Source organism: Pseudorca crassidens, chromosome 18 (assembly GCF_039906515.1).
Source record: "Pseudorca crassidens isolate mPseCra1 chromosome 18, mPseCra1.hap1, whole genome shotgun sequence".
Taxonomy (NCBI): domain Eukaryota; kingdom Metazoa; phylum Chordata; class Mammalia; order Artiodactyla; family Delphinidae; genus Pseudorca; species Pseudorca crassidens.
The window spans coordinates 68825700-68848842 of record NC_090313.1 but is presented as its reverse complement, the minus strand read 5'-3'; the positions used below and the strand labels follow the sequence as shown (position 1 = coordinate 68848842).

At 35.3% G+C, this 23143-nt stretch overlaps 1 protein-coding gene across 7 annotated transcripts in view; it reads left to right on the top strand.

Annotated features, from left to right (window-relative positions):
• The window catches only part of NBEA (neurobeachin), a 630249-nt gene that overhangs the window by 533341 nt on the left and 73765 nt on the right, over positions 1-23143 (top strand). For all 7 annotated transcript variants that reach the window (XM_067713386.1, XM_067713385.1, XM_067713382.1 and 4 more), the window contains 2 exons: positions 12921-13061; positions 21564-21683. In XM_067713386.1, coding sequence (XP_067569487.1) covers positions 12921-13061; positions 21564-21683 — 261 coding nt within the window. The remainder of the gene's footprint in view (positions 1-12920; positions 13062-21563; positions 21684-23143) is intronic.

The following is a 23143-nucleotide window of genomic DNA, read 5'->3' as shown; positions in this document are numbered from 1 at the left end:
CTTCAGGCTCCATTTCTTAAGAATGTATGTGTTGTGATTAGCTGAAGTTCACCTGATGATGAAAGGCCATGTTAAGCAAATTAATAGTGTGCATAAAATTGCAAAGGGGAGATTTAATCTATTTAAGAGAACAAAATTTTCACACATTTTACAAACATAAATTTCCAAATTAAAAGGATTCTTATCAATAAGAACAACCTAAAACATAAGCACCATATGTTTTAAAATTTGAATGGTTTTTCTTTGTTTTTACATTCAATTTTTATGTTATTTTGACTTTTTATTATAAAATTTTTCAAAAGAAAAGTACCAACAATAATTAATACCCATTTACCCAGTGCCTAGATGTTACAATTACTAACATTTTAGCTTTTTTTTGTTGTTTTACTGAAGTGCTTTAAGGTGAATTAAAGATATCATACTTTATCCCTAAATCCTTTAGTATGAAAAATACATTTTCCTACGTTACCAGAATACCATCATCACACCTAACAAAACTTATGGTAATTCCCTAATATTGTGTAACACTGTGCCCATAATCAGGTTTTCCCAGTTGCCTACCATATGTCTTTAAAAAATTAGTTTGTTCAAGCCAGGATTCAGTCAAGGACCACACAGTACATTTTTTTTGAAGTAAGCAATTTATTTTTTCTTGTCCTTTTTTAAATTGAAGTATAGTTGATATACAATATTATATTAGTTGCAGATGTACAAATCGTGATTCAAAATTTTTACAGATTAATTCCATTTAAAGTTACTATAAAATACTGCTGTATTCTCTGTGCTGTACAATATATCCTGTAGTTTATTTTATACCTCTTAATCCCCTACTTCTATTTTGTTCCTCCCCCCTTCCCTCTCCTTACTGGTAACCACTAATTTGTTCTTTATGTCTATAAGTCTGCTTCTGTTGTGTTTTATTCATTTGTTTTATTTTTTAGATTCCATAAATAAGTGATATTATACAGTATTTGTCTTTTTCTGTCTGGCTTATTTCACTAAGCATAATACCCTCCAGGTTCATCCATGTTGTTGCAAATGATGAAATTTTCATTCTTTTTATGGCTGAGTAGTATTTTATTGCGTGTGTGTTTGTGTGTGTGTATGTGTGTGTATATATATATATATGTGATATATATATGTGTGTATATATATGTGATATATATATGTGTATGTATATTTGTGTGTATATATGCGATATATATGTATATATGTGTGTGAGTATATTTTTATATATATATATATATATATCTCACATCCTGTTTATCCATTCATCTCTTGATGGACCACTTAGGTTGCTTTCATGTCTTGGCTATTATAAATAGTGCTCCTATGAACATTGAGGTACATGTATCTTTTTGAATTAGTGTTTTTGTTTTCTTAAAATTCTACCCAGAAGTAGAATTGCTAGATCGTATGTTAGTTCTATTTTTAGTTTTTTGAGGAACCTCCATACTGTTCTCCATAGTGGCTGTATCAATTTACATTCCTACCAACAGTGCACGAGGGTTCCCTTTTCTCCACATCCTCACCAACAATTATTATGTGTGTGGTGTTTTTGATGATGGCCATTCTGATAGCTGTGAGGTAATATCTCACTGTGTTTTTTTCTTTTTTAAAATTAATTGATTATTTATTTATATATTTTTGGCTACTTTGGGTCTTTGTTGCTGCCCGTAGGCTTTCTCTAGCTGCGGTAAGCGGGGGTTTAGTTGCAGTGTGCGGGCTTCTCATTGCAGTGGCTTCTCTTGCTGCGGAGCACGGGCTCTACGTGCGTGGGCTTCAGTAGTTGTGGCACGTGGGCTTCAGTAGTTGTGGCATGTGGGCTTCAGTAGTTGCAGCTCATAGGCTCTGGAGCGCAGGCTCAGTAGTTGTGGTGCACGGGCTTATGTGCTCCGCGGCGTGTGGGATCTTCCCAGACCAGGGCTCGAACCTGTGTCCCCTACATCGGCAGGCGGATTCTTAACCACTGCACCACTGGGGAAGTCCCTCATTTTGGTTTTGATTCATATTTCTCTGATGATTAATGACGTTGAGCATCTTTTCATGTGCCTGTTGGCCATCTGTATGTGTTTTTTGGAAAAAATCTCTATTCAGGTCTTTTGCCTGTTTTTTAATTGGGTTATTTGTTTTAATATTGAATTGTATGAGCTTTTTGTATACATTGGGTATTAACCCCTCGGTCATATCAGTTGCAAATATTTTCTCCCATTCCGTAGGTTGTCTTTTCATTTTGTCAATGGTTTCCTTTGCTGTATAAGTCCCATGACCACATAGTATGTTTGATTCTTATGTCTCTTAAATGTCTTTTAGGTTAGAATAGTTTCTAACCACTACCCTTTTTTTTCATGATAGTGACTTATTAAAGAAACCATGCCAGCTCTCCTGTAGAATATCTCATCTTCTGCATTTGTCTTTTTTACCTCATGTTGTCATTTAACTTATTTTAAATGTTTGATATATGGCAATTCAAATATCAGTGAAGATTGATAACAGGAATTTATATTTGGAAATATATGATATTTATTGTTTGCTAGCTAATATATAAAGTTACCATAACTTATTAAAATTTATGAAAGTTAAAATGTTCACATTTGAAAGATATTCCTGGGTCATATAATTTAAAAAGCCATCTAAAATTCTATACACGGGATAAACAAAATAGTAAAAAAAGGTGATGGAAAACTAAACATTTCCACTATTCTCACTCCCCAGAGGCAACTATTATTATAGTTTCATGTATATTCTGCAAAAATTTTTCTCTGAATATTTAAGCAAAAATATATTACATATACACTATATAGGATTTTTAGAGAAACATTGATAATGCTAAATGATGCTGGTTTTGCAACTGGCTTTTTTCAATCCTAGTACTAGTCATGATAACTTAATATTATCTCTAATCCATTCTCCACAGAACCATTGGAGGTACCTTTGTAAAGCCTAACTCAAATCTTGTTTCTCTCCTGCTTAAAACCGTTCAGTGACTTTCCACTGCACTTACCATAAAATACGTTTCATCGCTCTGGTCTACAAAGCCGTATGATATGCCTCTACCCACTTTCTCACCTCATCTCATAAACTCTTCCTCTCGTCTATTACACTTCAGTCACACTGCTTTTCTTTCTGTTCCTTGAACACACCATCACGCCCCCCTATGAGCCTTTGCACTAGCTCGTCCTCCATCTTGAATTCTCTCACCCCAAAATTTCTTATGACTGGCTTCTTCCGGTCATTCATGTCCCTGCTCAGGGGTTCTTGAGAGATGCCTTCCCTTTCCACACAGTCGCTGCTATCCTATTACTCTGTTGTAATTGTCAACAGAGCACTTATCGCTGATAGTTTCCAAATTGCCTATTTATATTTTGTCTGTCTCTGTCTCTACAGACAGACAGAAACATACACACACCCATACACACACATTCTCTTAAATGCACAGATACACACCTACATTTAAACGCAAACTTCATGAGAACAGCGACCTTGTTTATCTTATTTTAGGGTATAATTATAGGCATAATTTCTGACACATAGTAGGCTCTCAATATTTATTGAATTAATGTGTCTTGGAATTTTTTCTAATCAGCCTTTTTGATTAGCTGCATAATATACAGCAGTGTGGGTGTGTCATCATGTAACTACTCCTTTATTGGAAATTTAGACTACTTCCAGTTTTAGTTTGCTTGGTTTTTTTGCCATTTCAAGCAATTATGTGAAAACTATCCTGCATCTTATTCTTTCCATATTATAAATTCCTCACAGTGGAATTACTAGATCCAAACAAAGCATGTGCATATTTTTAAAAGCATTACCAGTTTTCCCCACAAGAAATTTATATCAATTATAGTCCTACCAACCATATTATGAGATATCGTGTTTGTTATACCCTGGCCAACGAGTATTACGAAACAATAATTTTTGACAGCCTAATGAATAAAAATAATTTTTGTTTGACATTTTAAGAATTGCCAGTGTACTTCTGATCTTTGATTCCAAATAATAGAAAATCAACTTAAACTGACTTTAAAATATAAAGTTGTTTTGGCTTATATCACTGAGAAATACAGAGATGGGTCAGTTCAGGTAAACTGGATCCAAGGGCTCCCCAGTGTTGTGGGATGTAACATATCTGTTACTTTTCTGCATTGGCATCATTCTCAGTCTGGCTTCTCTATGTTATAGCAGTGATGCCTTTGTAACAGAAACAGAAAATCCTTCTTTCCCAGGTAGTTTCAGCAAAGTTTCATTGGAATAACTTGAATCATGTGCTCATTTCTGTACCAATCTTACTGGCCATATAGATAGAATATGCCGATTGACAGGTCTGGATCACATGACTACCCAAAAGGTCTGGTAATAGAGTCAGCCCATCTGAACCAGGTAGACCAAGAATAGGGAAGGAGTGGTTCACAGAGGAAGAAGGAATAATGGATGCTGAACAGAAAAAGAAGAGATACCATTACATCGTATGAGCTGGTGATATTTTTCCTACGTACATTTCATTCATTTTTCTGTGAATTGCCTGTTCATCTCATTTGCTCATTTAATTGGATCATTCCTTGGTTTTTACTGATTTTTAAGAGTTCTTTTTTTTTAAAGGAAACTAGCTTTTTATCATATGTGCTATAAATATTTCACTATTATGTTGTCTTATGATTATGCCTAAAAATTTTGTCTAAAATTTCTATATGGAAATCTAAACTATTGTACAATCAGATCGATTTGTCTTCATTCATTCAGGATATATGATGCATCTAAAAAGAGCCAGGGTACTGTATTAGGTACTGAGGGTTCAGGGATGAATAAAACATAGGGCATTCCCTTGAATAGCGTATCTTCTGGGTAAAAGAAGTTATAAACTTGCCTAACTGTTACCAGATGGTAACATGTAGGGCTTCACAGATGAAATTTGAGCTGCTTCCGGAAGAATGATTTGGAACTCCCCGGTCAGATAAGAGAGAGGCAGGGAATTCACTTGAGCACAGAAGGGTCTATAGGTATGATTTCTATTTTATCATAACCTAGAATTTTAAGAATGATATTATGTAGCTCATGACTGACAAAACAAGAAAGGCAAGAAGTCTTGAAGCTTCTTCTATGGATTTCCAAGCCCTCAGTTATTATAATGAAAGATAACAAGATAACCTAGATATGTTAGAAGCTCAGATGTGTTGAGTGTTGAGCTAATAATTAAAGCAATACTCAGAAGCCAAACATCCGTCAGCTGTATCCAGCTTCAAGCTGTCTAGCACAAAGCTTCAGCTGGTTCTGTAAAATGTACAGCAGTCAGCCACCAATGTGATCTTGATTGGACTTTTCTTCATTATCTTCATCTGTAATGTAAGGGAGTTGGATTACTAGGCCTGTAAGGTTCGTTCCATTTCTGAGGATCCATGATGGATGAGGAATCTCATAGGCAGCTATAGAAGAAAAAAAAAAATGACATCAGGATCAGAATTTCATATTTAGCAATGAAAAAGCAATGCAGTGTTGTGGAAAGAGTAGAGACCCAGGCACCCGTTTCCTTGTCATGAAATCATGTTCATGATGGAATGCTGTGTCCACCTCAGAGACTTTTGAAAATCAATCCAGAAAATGGATGTGAGGACATTATCTTATACATAGTATTATTAGCAGTTGTAGCAACAATAGTGACCTCTTGAACATTTTTTAATGTATAAATAGAATCCTAATGCCATGAATATCATAAGCATTTTCAAGTTTTTTTGATATACTAGAATTCAGTTTTATTAATATTGATTTATTTGGACCTCTGATTTTCCCTTGAAAACCCTTTTTATTCTTATAATTTCTCATCTGTTTTAATGGCATTGACCATACCTCAGGTGAATCCACATTTATGTTTTATTTATTTACTGAAATCAACTCTATGCTCAGATTTTATATTCTCTAGAGTCCTTTTAGTGTCTCATATAGTACCATTTACCCAATAAGTATTTTTTATTTAAATAATTTTCGTTGTTCATTTTTACCTATTTTATTTAATATATTTATCTGTTCCATATGAAAGAACTGATAAAGCTTGTAAGGTTTCATGAAATAGAAAAACATTGATGGATAAAGGCTAAGAGAACAGAAAGGGAAAGAAAATAGGAAAATGAAACCAAAGAAAAAGTTGGCACTCAAAAATATATACTATAATGATTCTAACCAGAATTTTTCAAAGTACCGTTTAATGGACACTAGTTCTATAGCATGTTAACAAGAAAACAAAAGGAAGAATGAGGTTCTAATAAAAATAGATAGATAGATAGATACATAGATAGACAGACAAACACTGGAGTGAGCAAAATTAAGCAATGCTGTTTACAATAATATTTCTCAGAGCCTCTAATAATGTAAATCTCCATAAGGATCTGTCAGGATTTTTGTTCCATATAATAAAATAACAGTTTATCAGGAAAACAAAGCTTTTTGTGGTACTTAAAGCTGAGACAAATGTCTCTCTTTGGTATTCAAAACAGGTAAATTGAATGACAGAGTAGAGAAAACCCTCAACATCGTTTCTTCAGTAAATTCAATAGTATTTCATATAGACATGGTAATGTTACACATGTAATTTTCCATCAATTGTATATTGAAAATAGTACTTTTTACAAGCTATATAAGCTTTATAGCAGTTTTAGAAATTGAATTATAATAATGTGTTATAGAGGTAGAATTACTTTTTAATTTTGCGTTGCTCTCTGCATCATTTTCTGCTTATCTGTTAGATTGTCAACTTGTAACACACAAACTCACAAGGACAAAAGAACAACAAATCTAATAGCAAACTCTAAACTTTCAGTTATAAATTTCGTACGGGAATCCCTAAAAAGCATAGAGGTGGCTATGTCTAAATGTCTACTGTTTAAGAGAAAATGAAACCAATTATTGCTGTGGTGGTTATAATAAAAATTGAAAAAGATTGCAAAATAAATGTATAAATTTCATTAAGTGCAATTTTAGTTTTTTACCAGAATTCTACCTTATTTATTTACTAAATCCAAGTGGTATTGACATTGGATTATTTGCTCAATCTTTAAAAGGATAACAAACTTACAACCTTATCAATTTATACATAGGTTAAGTAGGTAGGTATAGATAGGTGAATAATTGATTGATAGGTAGGTAGATAGATAGTTTGGTAGGTAGGATGGTTGGATGGATAGATAGATAGATAGATAGATAGATAGATAGATAGATAGATAGATAGGTAGATAATTATATTTATTTGGATCCCATAAGAAAATATGTCATCTGTGATGAAACTCTCTTTTCCCAAAAAGATATTTTGAAGTATTTTTCCTTTGAATGATTTATTGCCTCTTGATTGAAGCAAAATAATAGAAAAATAATAAGTACAAACCAAACTATTTACATTTGTTTTATAAAATTTATGTCTAAATGCGTCAGATGAAAATTCAAAATTAGACATGTATTTTAGGAAGTTACTCATGGAGGCTTCTGTAGGCTTTAACTCAGGACAGCTGTTTCCTACAAAGTATTATTCTGTAAAACACTCCAATAAAATGACTTTGATGAAACTTGAGTGAAATAAAAAGTGTAAATATTTATTTTATCCCTTTTCCAGTAGTTGAGGAGAAGCCTGGAAAAGATTAGGGGAAGGGCCATGAGGCCCTTTGTGGGGTTTTGTTTTTGTGGGGTGTTGCAGAACAAACAATATCAGGTAAGGTCAATCCTAAGGGATTGTGCAGACATTTTATGCATGTGAAAGATCTATGAGCATATTCAAGACAGAATAAAGTACTCAGCATTTTAAATGCTTTGAAAAGATATATACTTATAATACTGAATTAGAAAAACACATATTTTCACATCTAGAAAAGTATAAAATATATAGGCCATTTTAAATGAAAAACTTACTGTATCAATTCAGTAACAGAATTCACATTCATTTCATTGTAGTAATTATCCTTTTATTTAAAAAGTAATTATGTTTGTTTGAAATATTATTGATATTTTATGTGACATTTAATGAAATTACATTGTCTTTTTATATCCAAGTAAAACACATTTGAGAGATAGCCAGTGATATTTAACACAGAATAAAGTTTAAGCCTTGAAATATTTAAAAAATATGTTTAAACCAGAGTTTTAAAAAATTAAATAATTAAATTATTTAGTCTGTTAAGTTATAATTAAGTTTAAGGAAAAAGAACATAATTTATAAATAATTTTAATATTCAGGATAAGGATCCTTGCAAATAAGAGTTTATTATGGAAATTCTAAGAGACTTTTAACTGCTGACATCATTGTATTGTTTGAATTAGTCCCATGGGACCAAAAGAAAAAGCTTACAAGCAATTTATAGATGAATTTTTCTCTCTTGTGTAACATTATTTGTCTCCCATTGAAACACTAATTTTCTTTTTTTTAAATTAATAGATCTTTATTGGAATATAATTGCTTCACAATACTGTGTTAGTTTCTGTTGTACAGCAAAGTGAATCAGCCACATACATACACATGTCCCCATATCCCCTCCCTCTTGAGCCTCCCTCCCACCCTGCCTATCCCACCCCTCTACGTCATTGCAAAGCACCGATCTGATCTCCTTGTGCTATGCTGCTGCTTCCCACTAGTTATCTATTTTACATTCAGTAGTGTATATAAGTCGATGCTACTCTCACTTTGCCCCAGCTTCCCCCTCCCACCCCGTGTCCTCAAATCCATTCTCTGTGTCTACATCTTTATTCCTGGCCTGCCACTAGGTTCATCACTACCATTTTTTTTTTTTTTTTTTAGATTCCATATATATACATTAGCATACGGTATTTGTTTTTCTCTTTCTGACTTACTTCACCTGTATGACAGACAGGTCCATCCACCTCACTACAAATAACTCAATTTCGTTTCTTTTTATGGCTGAATAATATTCCATTGTGTATATGAGCCACATCTTCTTTATCCGTTCATCTGTTGATGGACATTTAGGTTGGTTCCATGTCCTGGCTATTGTAAATAGTGCTGCAGTGAACTGGGCAGAATAGTGCTGCAGTGAACTGGGCATTGTGGTACATGTCTCTTTTTGAATTATGGTTTTCTCAGGGTATTGTGGTCAGAAGAGATGCTTGATACAATTTCAGTTTTCTTAAATTTTTCGAGGCTTGATTTGTGACCCAAGATGTGATCTATCCTGAAGAGTGTTCTGTGCGCACTTGAGAAGAAAGTGTTTTCTTCCACTTTTGGGTGCAATGTTCTATAGATATCAATTAAATCTATCTGGTCTATTGTGTCATTTAAAGCTTGTGTTGCCTTATTTATTTTCTGTTTGGATGATCTGTCCATTGGTGTAAGTGGGGTGTTAAAGTCCCCTACTATTATTGTGTTACTGTGTTGATTTCTCCTTTCGTAACTGTTAGCATTTGCCTTATGTATTGAGGTGCTCCTATGTTGGGTGCATAAACATTTATAATTGTTATATCTTCTTCTTAGATTGATTCTTTGATCATTATGTAGTGTCCCTCCTTATCTCTTGTAACAGTCTTTATTTTAAAGTCTATTTTTTCTGATACGAGTATTACTACTCCACCTTTCTTTTGATTTCCATTTGCATGGAATATATTTTTCCATCCCTTCACTTTCAGTCCTTATGTGTCCCTAGGACTGAAGTGGGTCTCTTGTAGACAGCATATATATGGGTCTTGTTTTTGTATCCATTCAGCCAGTCTGTGTCTTTTGATTGGGGCATTTAATCCATTTACATTCGAGGTTATTATTGATATGTATGTTCCTATGACCATTTTCTTGTTTGTTTTTGTGCATTTTTTCTTGTGTTTCCTGCCTAGAGAAGTTTCTTTAGCATTTTTTCTAAAGCTGGTTTGGTGGTGGTGAATTCTCTTAGCTTTTGCTTGTCTGAAAAGCTTTTGATTTTGCTGTCAAATCTGAATGAGATCCTTGCTGGGTAGAGTAATCTTGGTTGTAGGTTTTTCTGTTTTATCACCTCAAGTATATCCTGCCACTCCCTTCTGGCCTGCAGAGTTTCTGCTGAAAAATCAGCTGATAACCTTACGGGGATTTCTTTGTATATTATTTTTTGGTTTTTCCTTGCTGCTTTTAATATTTTTTCTCTGAATTCAATTTTTGTTAGTTTGATTAGTTTGATTAATATGTGTCTTGGTGTGTTTTCCCTAGGGTTTATCCTGTATGGGACTTTCTGTGCTTCCTGGACTTGGTTGACTGTTTCCTTTCCCATGTTAGGGAAGTTTTCAACTATAATCTCTTCATCTGTTTTCTCAGACCCTTTCTTCTTCTTCTTCTGAGATCCCTGTAATTCGAATGTTGGTGCGTTTAGTGTTGTCCCAGAGGTCTCTGAGATTGTCTTCAATTCTTTTCATTCTTTTTTCTGCTCCTCGGCAGTTATTTCCACCATTTTGTCTTCCAGCTCGCTTATTTGTTCTTCTGCCTCAGTTATTCTGTTATTGATTCCTTTTAGTATATTTTCCATTTCAGTTATTGTGTTGTTCATCTCTGTTTGTTCTTTAGTTCTTCTAGATCTTTGTTAAACATTTCTTGTATTTTCTCAATCTGTGCCTCCATTCTGTTTCTGAGATTCTGGATCATCTTTACTATCATTACTCTGAATTCTTTTTCTGGAAGATTGCCTATTTCCTCTTCATTTATTTCATCTTGTAGGTTTTTACCTTGCTCCTTCATCTGTGACATATTTTTTTGCTGTCTCTCTCTCCCTTTTATTTTTTACTCTTTTTTTTTTTATGAGTGGGACTCTGTTCCTGTCTTACTGGTTGTTTGGCCTGAGGCTTCCAACACTGGAGTTTGTAGGCTGTTGGGTAGAGCTGGGTCTTGGTGCTGAAATGAGGATCTCCGTGAGAGCTCACTCTGATGAATATTCCCTGGGTTCTGAGGTTCTCTGTTAGTCCAGTGGTTCGGACTCAGAGCTCCCACCGCAGGAGCTTCGGCCCGACTCCCAGCTCGTGAACCAAGATCCTGCAAGCTGCATGGGGTGACAAAAAAAAAAGAGAACAATGACAAAGTAAAAAATAAAATTAGACTAGGAAACTAACAGATATGTTAGAAAGAATATAAAAATAAAAATATAGATGAATCAACAACCGGAAGGTACATCAGTACCAGAATGGTAAAAAAGAGGAGGACAGAAAAGGAATAAAAAGAAAAGAAAAAAAAGGGGGGGAAAGACCTTGGCTGTGGAGGGCAGGGCCGAAGCAAGGGTGATGTTTGGGTGGTGAGCAGGGCCTATGCTTAGGACCCATGGGACTGGAAAAAGTCCTGAGGGCTGTGTTGGGTGGGGCTTAGGCTCAAGGAACAGAAGGGTCCCAGTCGTGCCCCCTACCCCTGGTCTCAGAGGGCAGGGGCACCTCACCTGGGAGCCCAGCAGGCTTCCTGGTCTCAAGTGGGTGAGGCTAATGCCCTCCTCTCCTCTCCTGTTCCTCCCGGAGGGCCCCTCCCGCCTGCCTCTCCTGACCGCCTGCCTCTCCTGATCTCTCTCACCTCCGTCCTATGCCCCCAGGACCCACGCAGCCTCAAGGGGGCTTTGGTGCGGGGCGGGATGGGGGGAGGTACCAGCCTGGGAACTCAGCAGGCTTCCTGGCCCAAGTGGGCCAGGCAATCACCCTCTGCTCCTCTGCCGCTCCTCCCAGAGGGTCCCTCCCGCTTGCCCCTCCTGATCTCCCCAGCCTCAGTGGCGCCAATCCTGTCTGGCCTCCACTTCTCCTCCCCTCTCAGTCCCCCCACGTCCTACTGGTTCACTTGGGGGTTCCTCCTGTCTCCTTGGGCATCAGGGTCCCCCACCAGTGGCCAGCGGGTGCCCTAGCTGTGGGGAGACGCTAACTCAGTGTCTTCCCACACCACCATCAAAACACTAATTTTCTACTACTTCCTTGTTAAAATTAAGCCTTGGGGGGAACTTCATAGGTAACTAGTAATATTAAATTTTGAAATAGAGGAATTATATATTTTACTTAGTATTCATCTTTTGTTTTCTAAGAAACATTTATTTTTTATAGTATGCAATCTAAAACAAAATAATGTAGCTACTAGGTATCATATTAATGGATTCCATATTCCATTAAACCAAAATCAGGCAAAAGCTTAAGCTAAGCCAGTTTGCTATTTGAAATTGTGAGGACTATATGCTGGAAAATCTTAATGATTAGATGTGCTAGGAAGTTTGAGACAATGATCAAACTAACACATGCTTTGTTGAAAAAAATATGTATAGTATCTTGAGCATTTTACCATGTGCTCCACTGTAGGGATTAACATTATAATCGGTAGTGTGGTGGTGTAGATAAGACAAGTGTTAGTGGCCTTAACAAAATGCTTTCCAAGGACTCTGAATTGTCTGGATTATTTCCATCAGCCTTAGATTTGCAGTTGAACTTAATAGAAAGGATACTTGCCCCATCTGTATAATAATAGAATGGGACTAACATTCCAACAGGGTTTCCGTATAAGTGACTATTGTCCTTCACACTCTGGGTGACAGCCTATTAAGACAAGGTTTCTCTAATATGGTTTTCACATGGTCAACTGCTACACTTTCTCCTCACTGGATTCCCTATGATCAAGCTAAATGTTCACTATGGTTGTGGTTAAGTAGGCAAAATAACATCAAAATACTGGCTTTGCCTTAACAATTTAAACAATTATCTCTGGTAATCTAGTTTATGGAAACTTTTAATAAAACCTAGAAACCTTGCATACATAAATCATCTTCTTGAGTGAATTTTAGCAAGTGTGGTGATTATCAAAATCAAATATCAAAATCAAATTTGGTAAAAATAGATACAAAATTATTTATTTATATTCTATGGTTAAAATGAATTCACAGTAAATACTTTCAGGTAAAGAGTTATAGTATTGAATATCTACTATGACTGTATTAAACACAATGCTTCTTTTTCTCTTTTTATAGCCGATTGGTGCTTTGAACCCAAAGAGAGCTGTGTTTTACGCAGAGCGTTACGAGACATGGGAAGATGATCAAAGTCCTCCCTACCATTATAACACACATTATTCAACGGCAACATCCACCTTATCCTGGCTTGTTCGAATTGTGAGTGCCTTCATTAAGTTACAGTTTGCCTTTAATATCTCGAAGTACTTAACATGAGGAAATTAAATAAAAATCAAATTTATTTATTTGTTTTAAACAAAGATTAGAGACCAGTGAAGTAGAGATTCCAAACTCTAGCAAGACTTGAATCCTTTCTGTTAATGAGTTGCCTTATTTGCAAAATTGGGTTAGAAAGATAGATTATTGTGAGTTTCTTAAACGTAAACCGTTTGTAAAAGGTACCAAACGCCTGAGTGCATCCTTAACACCCACTGTTTCCTTTCTCACTGATTGTTACAGGCTGGCACTCTCCCCAGCCTTCCCAATCTGGCTTCTGGGGTGGCATATTTTAAAAACAGTTTTCTACATGTTTTGAAGACTACTTTCTCTTTCTCCTAAGACGTAAATATATTCAGGTCTCTGCAATTTTTAAAATACATACATTCATACATACCTACATATATACGTACATACTTCCTTCCAGCCCCTACCCACTCTGCAGTGACTTTCCACGTCTACCCCTGTGTAGTCAAATGCACTAGAAGCACAGCCTCTACTGTCTTGCTCTGCACTGTGCTCGTCTCCACTTTATCACCTGCCATTCAGTCTGTAGCCTGCTTGATTTAGGTTCCACACCCATCACTTTACTGAATTGTCCCTGTGGAGGTCATGGGTTATGTGGCAGAGCTTCATGATATAGCTGAAGCATTTGGCACCATTGCTCACTTCCTCCTACCTGAAATTCCTTCCTCTCATGGCTCCTCTGACAGTATGCTCTTCTGGTTTCCCTCCTGTCATCCTAACTGTCCTGCCCAGTCTCACGCTCAGATTTCTTTTTCTCCGTATTTCTATTCCCCAGGATATTTCTACATACTTTATCTGGACTACATCATTCAGTTATAAGCTAGTGACTTCCAGCTCTGTCTTCATTGTAGACATTTCTCTTGGACTCCTGACCTATATTTCTAATATATAAATATATTTACTTATTTCTGTATACTACTGGATTTTTCTACCTGAACACCTCACAATACCATAAATACCATTTCCGAAAATGAACTCATCTCCCTCATAAACCTGCCGGGGTGCCTACTGATTTCTTATCTAAACAATCGGCATGATCTTGCACCCAGTTACCCAATCTAGATATTTTCTCTATTTTATCAACGCTTACATCCAATCTGACATCACATCTGATAAGTTCTACCAACTGCAGTCTATCTCCTTTTCTCTATCGAGTCCAGCACTTCTTAGTTCAGGTTCCCGTTATTTCTCATCTAGATCATTGCAAAAGCTCTTAGCAAATCTCTGTGCCTTTAGTCTTGCCTTCTCCAATCTAGTCTAGTTAAGACCAATTACTGGAGTCAGATGGTCTGACTTTTTAAAAACTATAAGTGACTGGGGAGTATTGCAGAATGCTAAGTCAAACCTCTAAGTCAATGCAATCAATAAAGTTTTCTCCTCTTACCAAAACATACTTCAGACCATTCTGTTGCATACACAGGAATGCATCTCCTATTTTCAAAGGTATTTTTTCCCACTGCCTGAATGACAATTTGGTTTGGAGGTCTTCCTCAAGCATTCTCTCCATGATGGGGAGAAACTGAACTTATTATAAATATATAGTATGCGTATGTTTTAAGTAACTTGTAAATCACTGATAGATGATATACTACAAATAATTACTGTTATCAAAAAAAAAAGTTTGTCAGAATTAGGATTCAGTTTAACTGAACACATATTTTATATTTTTCATAATCCTAAACCAGCATAAGAAATAAAGAAGTTTAGATTAACTATTCTGTAAGAAAACAAACTCAAATCTTATTTTAAAAATACACTGTGTAATTATAAACTAAAGGAAAAGACACAAAACTTTCTTTTTTAGACCAAAATTGTTAGTCTAATTTGTTGAAAAATTCACCTTAACTATGTGAACTTGTATCCTTTTATAAAAATGTTTCTGAACTAGCAGTTTCTTAAGAAATATTTTTTAACTCTAACACTTTTTGAGTATAAGAAGTTCTATTTCTTTATTTTCTGTTAATTTGGGGGAGATATTAGATTTATATAACTGCATGTTTACCACTATAAACCAATCAGCACACCTTTAGTTTATGGGTTGTAATAATTTATTAATACTCTCCGGATGTAAGAAAATACTTCACACTCATGCAAGAAGTAAAGGCTTTTCTGAATTACAGACACATGTATATAGAGAGAACTTTGTAGCTTCTATCCTGCAGTTTCAGCCACAAGTCAAAACTAAATACAGAAACACAAAAATTTACCAGTCAAGATCTCAAACAGTTGATGTCCTTTACAGTGGACGTAAAATATGTTCATATTCTATATGGGCTCACAAATAAGCAAACAAGAAAACGAAAAGCAAGAAACAAACATTACTATAGTGAACCTCCACCATGGGAGGAGTAAGACACTTTTCTTGGGTATTTTTGGGATTAAAAAAAACATTATCAAGTGGGTTGTTTTGAGAATTATATGAGTATATTATACATATATATATATAATTGTATTTTGAAATATATAAAATGGTATTCAATGGCTGTTGTATAATCAAATTAGTTTGAAGTCAGATTTATAAGAATTTAAGTGTGAGTTCATAAAAATACTTATTATCACCAGCCTGATTTAACACTCTTCTATCCCTGATAAACTAAACATTTTATCAAATAATAAATCATAATTCATCCCTAAATTGATTTCTTATTCCAGTGAAATGGAATACAAATTTGAATCTCTGCAAGGGTACGGCAGACATGCTATCCCTATTTATGCTACACATGCCCTTTTAGTATTGTCTATAGTTGTGCTGCATGGTAGAAACGTAATGTAAGCCACTTATGTATGTAATTTAAATTTTCTAGTGGCCATATTTAAGAGTAAAAAGAAACAGGTGAGATTAATTTAATAAATACATTTGTTAGCCCAGTATATCCAAAATGTTATAGTTTCAACATGTAACCAATATAAAAATTATTAATGAGATATTTTACATTGTTTTGGTATTCTTTGAAATCCAGAATGTATTTTATATTTATAGCACATTCAGCTTGAACTAGCCATATTTTAAGTACTCAGTAGTCACATGTGGCCTGTGGCTACTGCATTGGCAAAAGAGATCTATAAGATTGCTTTTATGGGGACTCATTTAGCCAACACATCTTAAGTTGTGCTGTTATAAATAGAAGTATCACGGTCTAATAGTTTACTAAGTGTTTAACCTAATGGCCCAGGGAATTGTGATTCCCTCACTCCAATCCCAAGGAGTTTATGAAGTAGAAAATGCATTAAAATTTGTGTCACTAAGAACTTGTTCATAAAAACAAAATACAGATTAAAATAAGTATCTGCCCTTTACCTTTCAAGCCTTTTAGACCCAATCATTAAACTCATTAGTTTCAGTCAATATGTTTAGTATGACAATGATAATAATTGCTTTAAAATGCTAATTAACTACATACCTCATTATTTTTTTATTATATATATATATATTTTTTATTTATTTATTTATTTTTGGCTGCGTTGGGTCTTCGTTGCTGCACGTGGGTCTTGTCTAGTTGCGGCGAGCGGGGGCTACTCTTTGTAGCGGTGTGTGAGCTTCTCATGGCGGTGGCTTCTCTTGTTGTGGAGCACGGGCTCTAGGCGTGCAGGCTTCAGCAGTTGCGGTGCGTGGGCTCAGTAGTTGTGGCTTGCGGGCTCTAGAGTGCAGGCTCAGTAGTTATGGCGCACAGGCTTAGTTGCTCTGCGGCATGTGGGATCTTCCCTGCCCAGGGCTCAAACCCATGTCCCCTGCATTGGCAGGTGGATTCTTAACCACTGCACCACCAGGGAAGTCCCTACCTCATTACTTTTAATTAAAACTATTATTTTAGACACACTACCAGTGAAGTCACTTGTCTAAACTACAAGATTCTGAAAAAGCTGTTTCTTTGCTAGCTGCTGTTGGACAAATGATGAATAAACTATTATAGAATAAACTATTATAGAATTTTGGAGTTTGTTCAGATATTAACTAGTATAATAGGACACATTTTACTTGGAATGTTTTTACTTTAAATCTTACCTTGAATATATAGCATATACACAGAAGTAATTCTGAATTACTTTGGAATTCACCTTCCAAATTCAGTATATTCAACCTACCTATTCAAAACTCACTTGTCAAACATTTAATTATAATTCTTAGGAAGTTAAATAGGTTGTACAACAAAAGTTAATTTATAAATCAGTTGTTTAGAATTTGGGATTTACTTTATAAATTATGGGTTGCTTTGAAAGCCTACCCAAGAGCCTGTTTAAACCGTAATATATCTTTAACAGTATATATTTGTAGTGATAAAATAGTAGAAACACTTATGCAAGTACCAAAAGATAATGCTACTGAATAAAATATTGTCATTGTGTTTCTCTTGATACTTACAGACAATGCATATATACTTAGAGGAAGATGAGGGATTCTTAACGAAGAGACTGGTGTATGGTAGGCGCATAAGTTTCTGAAGATTCTAAAAGATATTTCTGGTTTCTTTTGAAAGCGATGGGAGAAAATAAACTTGTGAAGTTAGCCAAAGTACAGTAGAAATAATGGTTCCTCCATTTCCTAGAATGCGATTACATCTAGTTGAAGGACCATAGTGAGAATTCCGTTAGTTAACTGAGATAATACAGTTCCAAACACAGAAAGGTGCTCAGTAACTTCAGTTCCCTTCCCTTTGGTCTTTATTATGCTTTATGTAACTTCAAAGTATACATCTTTTCTTTGATAGAGTTATGTCACAAGCACTGACTATTACCCCAGGGATGGGGTTTGTTTCAAATGAAATGAAGAGAAGGAAAAGAAGAAAACTAAAAGGGGAGGGGGATGTAAGAAAAGATCCTTATGAGATGACTGAGCAAAGTCATATAAGACAAAAGAATAAAGGAGTTGTCTAAAGAGAAGAGGGGCAGAGGCACAGAGTTCTATTGCCCAGGAAGGGTGAATTGTCTGTGATCATTGGAAGGCAGGACAGGTTGTTAGTGTCCTTGCAGGGATTAAAGGTTATGACAGAATTCAGCAGGACAGGTACTTCCCATGCAGGACAGGTTAGTTTGATGTTCTAGCCCTGAGAAAGGGTTGGAAGGTTGGGGTAGATGTAATCAGGAGAAGGAAGTCTGCCATCAGCCATTTATATTGTATTAGCGGACCAAACCTGAAGTTTTGTTTTCTTTTTTTTAAAGCTGAAGTTTTTAAAGCCCAAGTATTTTAATTTCTGTTTAACATTTATTTATTTGTCCGTCTTATCTCCCAAGCCAAAAGCTTTTCTAGTAGAATGATAAAATATCTAATATGGTGATATACATATAGAACATGGTTTGATCAACATGTGTCAGGTGAATAAATACAGAAGTTTCTTAAACTTAATACAGCTCTTGATCCTCTGTGTTAGTCAGGCATGAGTCAATTGAAAAAGAAAGCCCTTGTACTGTGCCTTGAAGGTAATAGAGAAACACATGGTAAAAGGTAATCTCCACAGTAATCAGAGCTTGAAGATCAGTTCCCACTTATAAACAAATAGGTTATCCATTTCTGTTAGTACTCTACCACTGTAGCAACTGGAGGCCTTCAGGAATAATGAGAATAAATGTCAGTAGAATAGTATGTGACCCTCAAACAGTTGTTAATCAGATCTTTATAAAGGCTACGTAGGACAGTGAAATGTGGAATTCTTCAATATTCTCCACTTTTAGGTGCCACCAGACTCATAAACTTCACGACCAGAGATAATAATTCTTCAATTTCAGATTTATTTTCACTGTGCCCATCTGCACTATTCTTGGCATGCCTTCGTTAAGGGTTGAAAACTAAGGAAGGATTTTATAATTTAGGCTGGGGTAGAGATCAGCTTTTAGTGGTTGATGATAAGAAGTAAGACTTTACATGTATAAACGGGTCTTCACTCACATGTATTTAGTAGGTTAAAAATCATGAAGACAAGTCTGATCCCTCTAAATTATTCTCTGCCTACTACCTACAAAGAAAAATATAAATGCCTTACATCAGCATCCTAGCATAATGAAGAAGTGGATTCTGAAGATGCAACTTTATGGTCAAACTAGTAGTTAAGAACTGACAAGAAAAACTACATCTTACTCTTATCCAGCCATACCCCACCCCCTTCTCCCAACAGTACCTTGTATGTTTAGATGAGTTTGAAAAACATTAATTAAACACTAATTATGAACCAAGCACTTGCTTGGTTCTAAGAATAGAGGGATGAATTAGGCCTAAGGAACTGAGAGTCTGGTCAGTGTCTAGGGAACTGGCAGTCAGGGTGGAGCCCAGCAGTGAGTACTAGACACAGTGCATGAAGCTGGTAGTCATCTTCATCACTCTGTGTCAGCTGAGATACTTCAAACTTTCTCAATATTATTTAATCTTAATTACCCACAAGGTATTGTCATTCCCAACTAACATAGATGAAAGAACTGAGATACAGTTACTTCACACCGCTACTTACGTGGGTGGGGTTAAGTAAGGTGCCTAAGAGAAGTAAATGGTTCCACCAAGACTCAAACTTAGATCTGTCATATTTCATTCGATTTACTGTTGCTACTTCTAGAATTTTATATCCCTGCTTTAATTTAGTGATAAGATATACGGCCTTGACTACCTTCAGTTTAATAGGGAGTTAAATTTTTTTTTCCTAACTTAATTTTGGTGACATCTATTTGTCTCTCAAGTCGCTTAAAATCTTATACAGCAATATGGACTTACTGGATGCATATTTGATTTTCAGGTAAATCAGTAATACCCTACTTACCTATATAGTGTTATATCATTCTTCATCTTATCTCTTTCACGATAGATTTCTGTCATTCAGTACTAAACATGAGACTTGGTGATACATTATAAACATAAAATTGATGTCATCTAGCCACACTAAATTTCAGGAACATGCTGAGGAATATGAATATTTATAGCTGTTGCCTGACAACTGGACCTTATGACTAGTGGCAAAAAGAGGAGTTTAAAGAAACAAAGTAATGTTTTATGGATATAAAAGAATGAACAGAAATCATATATTAAAGAAAAAAAAATATTTAGGAAATAGTTCTTAGCATTATTGAACCTAGGAGTCACATGTCATTTATCCTAGTCTTAAGAGAAAAGGATTGAACCATAGGAAAGTAACTATATACTCATCTTTGTTATAGTTGAAATTTCCTAAGAAATCCTTAGTAAGAATGAATGTTATTTAATCCTTTTAAATTTGGAAGCAAGTTTAATGACATCAGAAATAATGCCTCTCTCCTATCATAAAAACTATAGAAAAAGCATTAAAATTAAATACATTAGGACCTTGTGATAAAGTTATTCCTAGGTTTCCTGCTATGGGAACATATTCTTGATGACAGACACCAAGCTTTGATAAGGTAATAGTTACAGAATACTATTGAATAGAAGGACTAGAGTTTATCTAGTCTGATTTGTGTTAACTTCATTTCATTCTTTCCTTCAACAGATTATACATTGAGCAACTTGGGTGTACCAGGAGTTCTTCTAAGTGTTGGAGACAAAACAGTGCATATGATAGATATGGAACCTATTCGTGTAGTGGGGAAGATAGACAAGTTAAAAATCAGTTACAAAACAATGTGACAAATGCTTCAGGGATGTGTTTTGAGAAAATATCTGTTGCTATTTAAACACACTGGAGAACTTGGCAAATCAAGGAAAGCCTTTCGGGAGAAAATGACGTCTTGGCTTAGACTTAAAGGATAAGAACTTAGCCAAGTTAGGATGGTGAGGTAGAGGGATAAGTTTATACCAGGCAGAGGAAACCGCACACACAAGGGACGAGAAGTGAGACCAGTGTGGCAAGACCTTAACATGTGAAGATGGGGATAGCGAGAGGTAAGAGTTAAGCAGGTTCCAGATCACTCAGGTTCTCTTAAGACAAATCAAGTAGTTTAGACTTTTCCCAGGAGCTCTGAAGAGCTATGGAAGTATTTTAATCAAGGATTTGCATTTTAAAAAGATCATCAGACCATAATATGGTAACTTTAGGAGACTTTCACAGGTAGCCTAAGATGGTTCTTCCCTACCTAATTTCACACTGTGGGGAACAGTGTCGGAGAGACTTTCTTATGAATGTTACTATGTGTGGCCTTAGTAATGAGAAAGAAGATCTGAGTTATATATTGACGGTTATGCAAAATCAGTCATCATAAAATCCCAGAGCACTAGAACTCTATCCTTTTATAAATCAGAAGACTGAAGGCCAAGAAGCAAAATGACCTGCCGAGGTTGAAGAGTGACAGGTGACTCAGTGGTCCAGACTGGCTCAGACCAGCGCCTCCTGACTCCTGGGTGTGGGTGTCCTTCCAGGATCCTGCACCATTTCCCCCTCAGAAGGGTTTCAAAAAACAAAGTATTTTACAAAGGAAGAGGACAGTTGTGTTCAGAAGGGTCAAATTCTTCACTTTTTTTTCCTTTAGGAACCTTTCACAACCTTCTTCCTCAATGCAAATGATGGAAAATTTGACCATCCTAATCGAACCTTCTCGTCCGTTGCAAGGTCTTGGAGAACGAGTCAGAGAGATACTTCTGATGTAAAGGTAGGCCCTTTTATTTGTTGATATTAATTTCAAAGTATGTTGAAGTTTTGATTTGTGTATTTTTTTAAGTGGGTATATAAGATATTTTACTCCACAGCTTTATTCCATCATATTTTAAAATTATGTGGCATATCTAACCTAAGAGGAAACTAAAGGAAATAATTTTGAGCACCACAGAAAACGATTAGGATTCTTTTATATTATTCAGTTAAAGTGTTTTTGTTATTTCAAAAAATTCCTATCTAATTTAGATCGAACAATCAGGAGCTGGAAAGAAATTGCCTTTCCTGCTGTTAACTCAATATTTGGCCCATTCCATAAAACACAGCAGGAATTGGATTTGACCTTAATGTGTCATATTGTTATAGCTTGCCCAGCTTTGGGTTTACATAGCCTGGGGCAATTAATAAAGCATTAATGACAAGAGCCATTTAAAATGGGGGCTTTTCTGTACAGCCTTAGCTTTCACTTGGCTGTGCCTGGGGAAGCTATGCAACAATACACATTAGCTTAAACCAGCACACGCACAATATCCAGGAACAGCCAGAGAGCGGAGTCATTTTACCGCTGGTACTAAATAAAAAGATTTGGTTTTCATTTATATGGGCTTTTGTTTTTTAAAAAATGGTTGTATTCAAAACATTAAAATATAGTTGCTCTCTCATTTTTCTCATTTTTTCCTGATAATAAGACTATATGATCAGGTTATTACATAGGTATATGTGTTTCTTATTTTAATCCTCTTTTCTTCAAACTTTTCCCATCACTGCCACTCATGCTGTTGAATATACAAATAGTATAGTATCATTCCATTTAGTGTCTTAATCCAACAAAAGACAGTGAATTAAAGTCAAAATTGTCATTTACGTATTTATGCTTATCTATTGCAAATATTTTTAAAAGACAATTACAGTGTTACTGAACTGTAAGAAACTGGATGAATACAACTTTTATTTAGTTTTTTTTCAAAGCAGAAAGCAAAGGGAATGAATCCAAGTAATGTGTAGCGTATCTGTGTGTCTTATTCGTTGCCGTCAAAGTTTGCATATAATTTATACATACAACGTATTCACATTTGGAAGTAAGATAATGTAACATGCATTCTTGCTATATTAAACTCTTAAGGCCCATATATTTCTCCGAACAGACTTATAATTTCACTGAGAAATTCCACTTTAAAAGATCCATAAACCACCATTTAAACTGATTTACAACCAATGAAATCAAGAAGGGAGTCCATTTCTTACTTAATAACACTTTGGACATAAAATGGGGAGTCCATAGGCTTCTAGAATTAGCACAGTGTCTTTAAAAGGCATTCAGTAAATATTTTATATATGAATTAAATATTCTTATCTATATTTTAAGATTTCCTATCATATATAAGATTATTTATATCTCAATTCAGTATCCATATTATATCAAACTCTTTCAGATGAAAATGCCTGTTCATTCTTGAC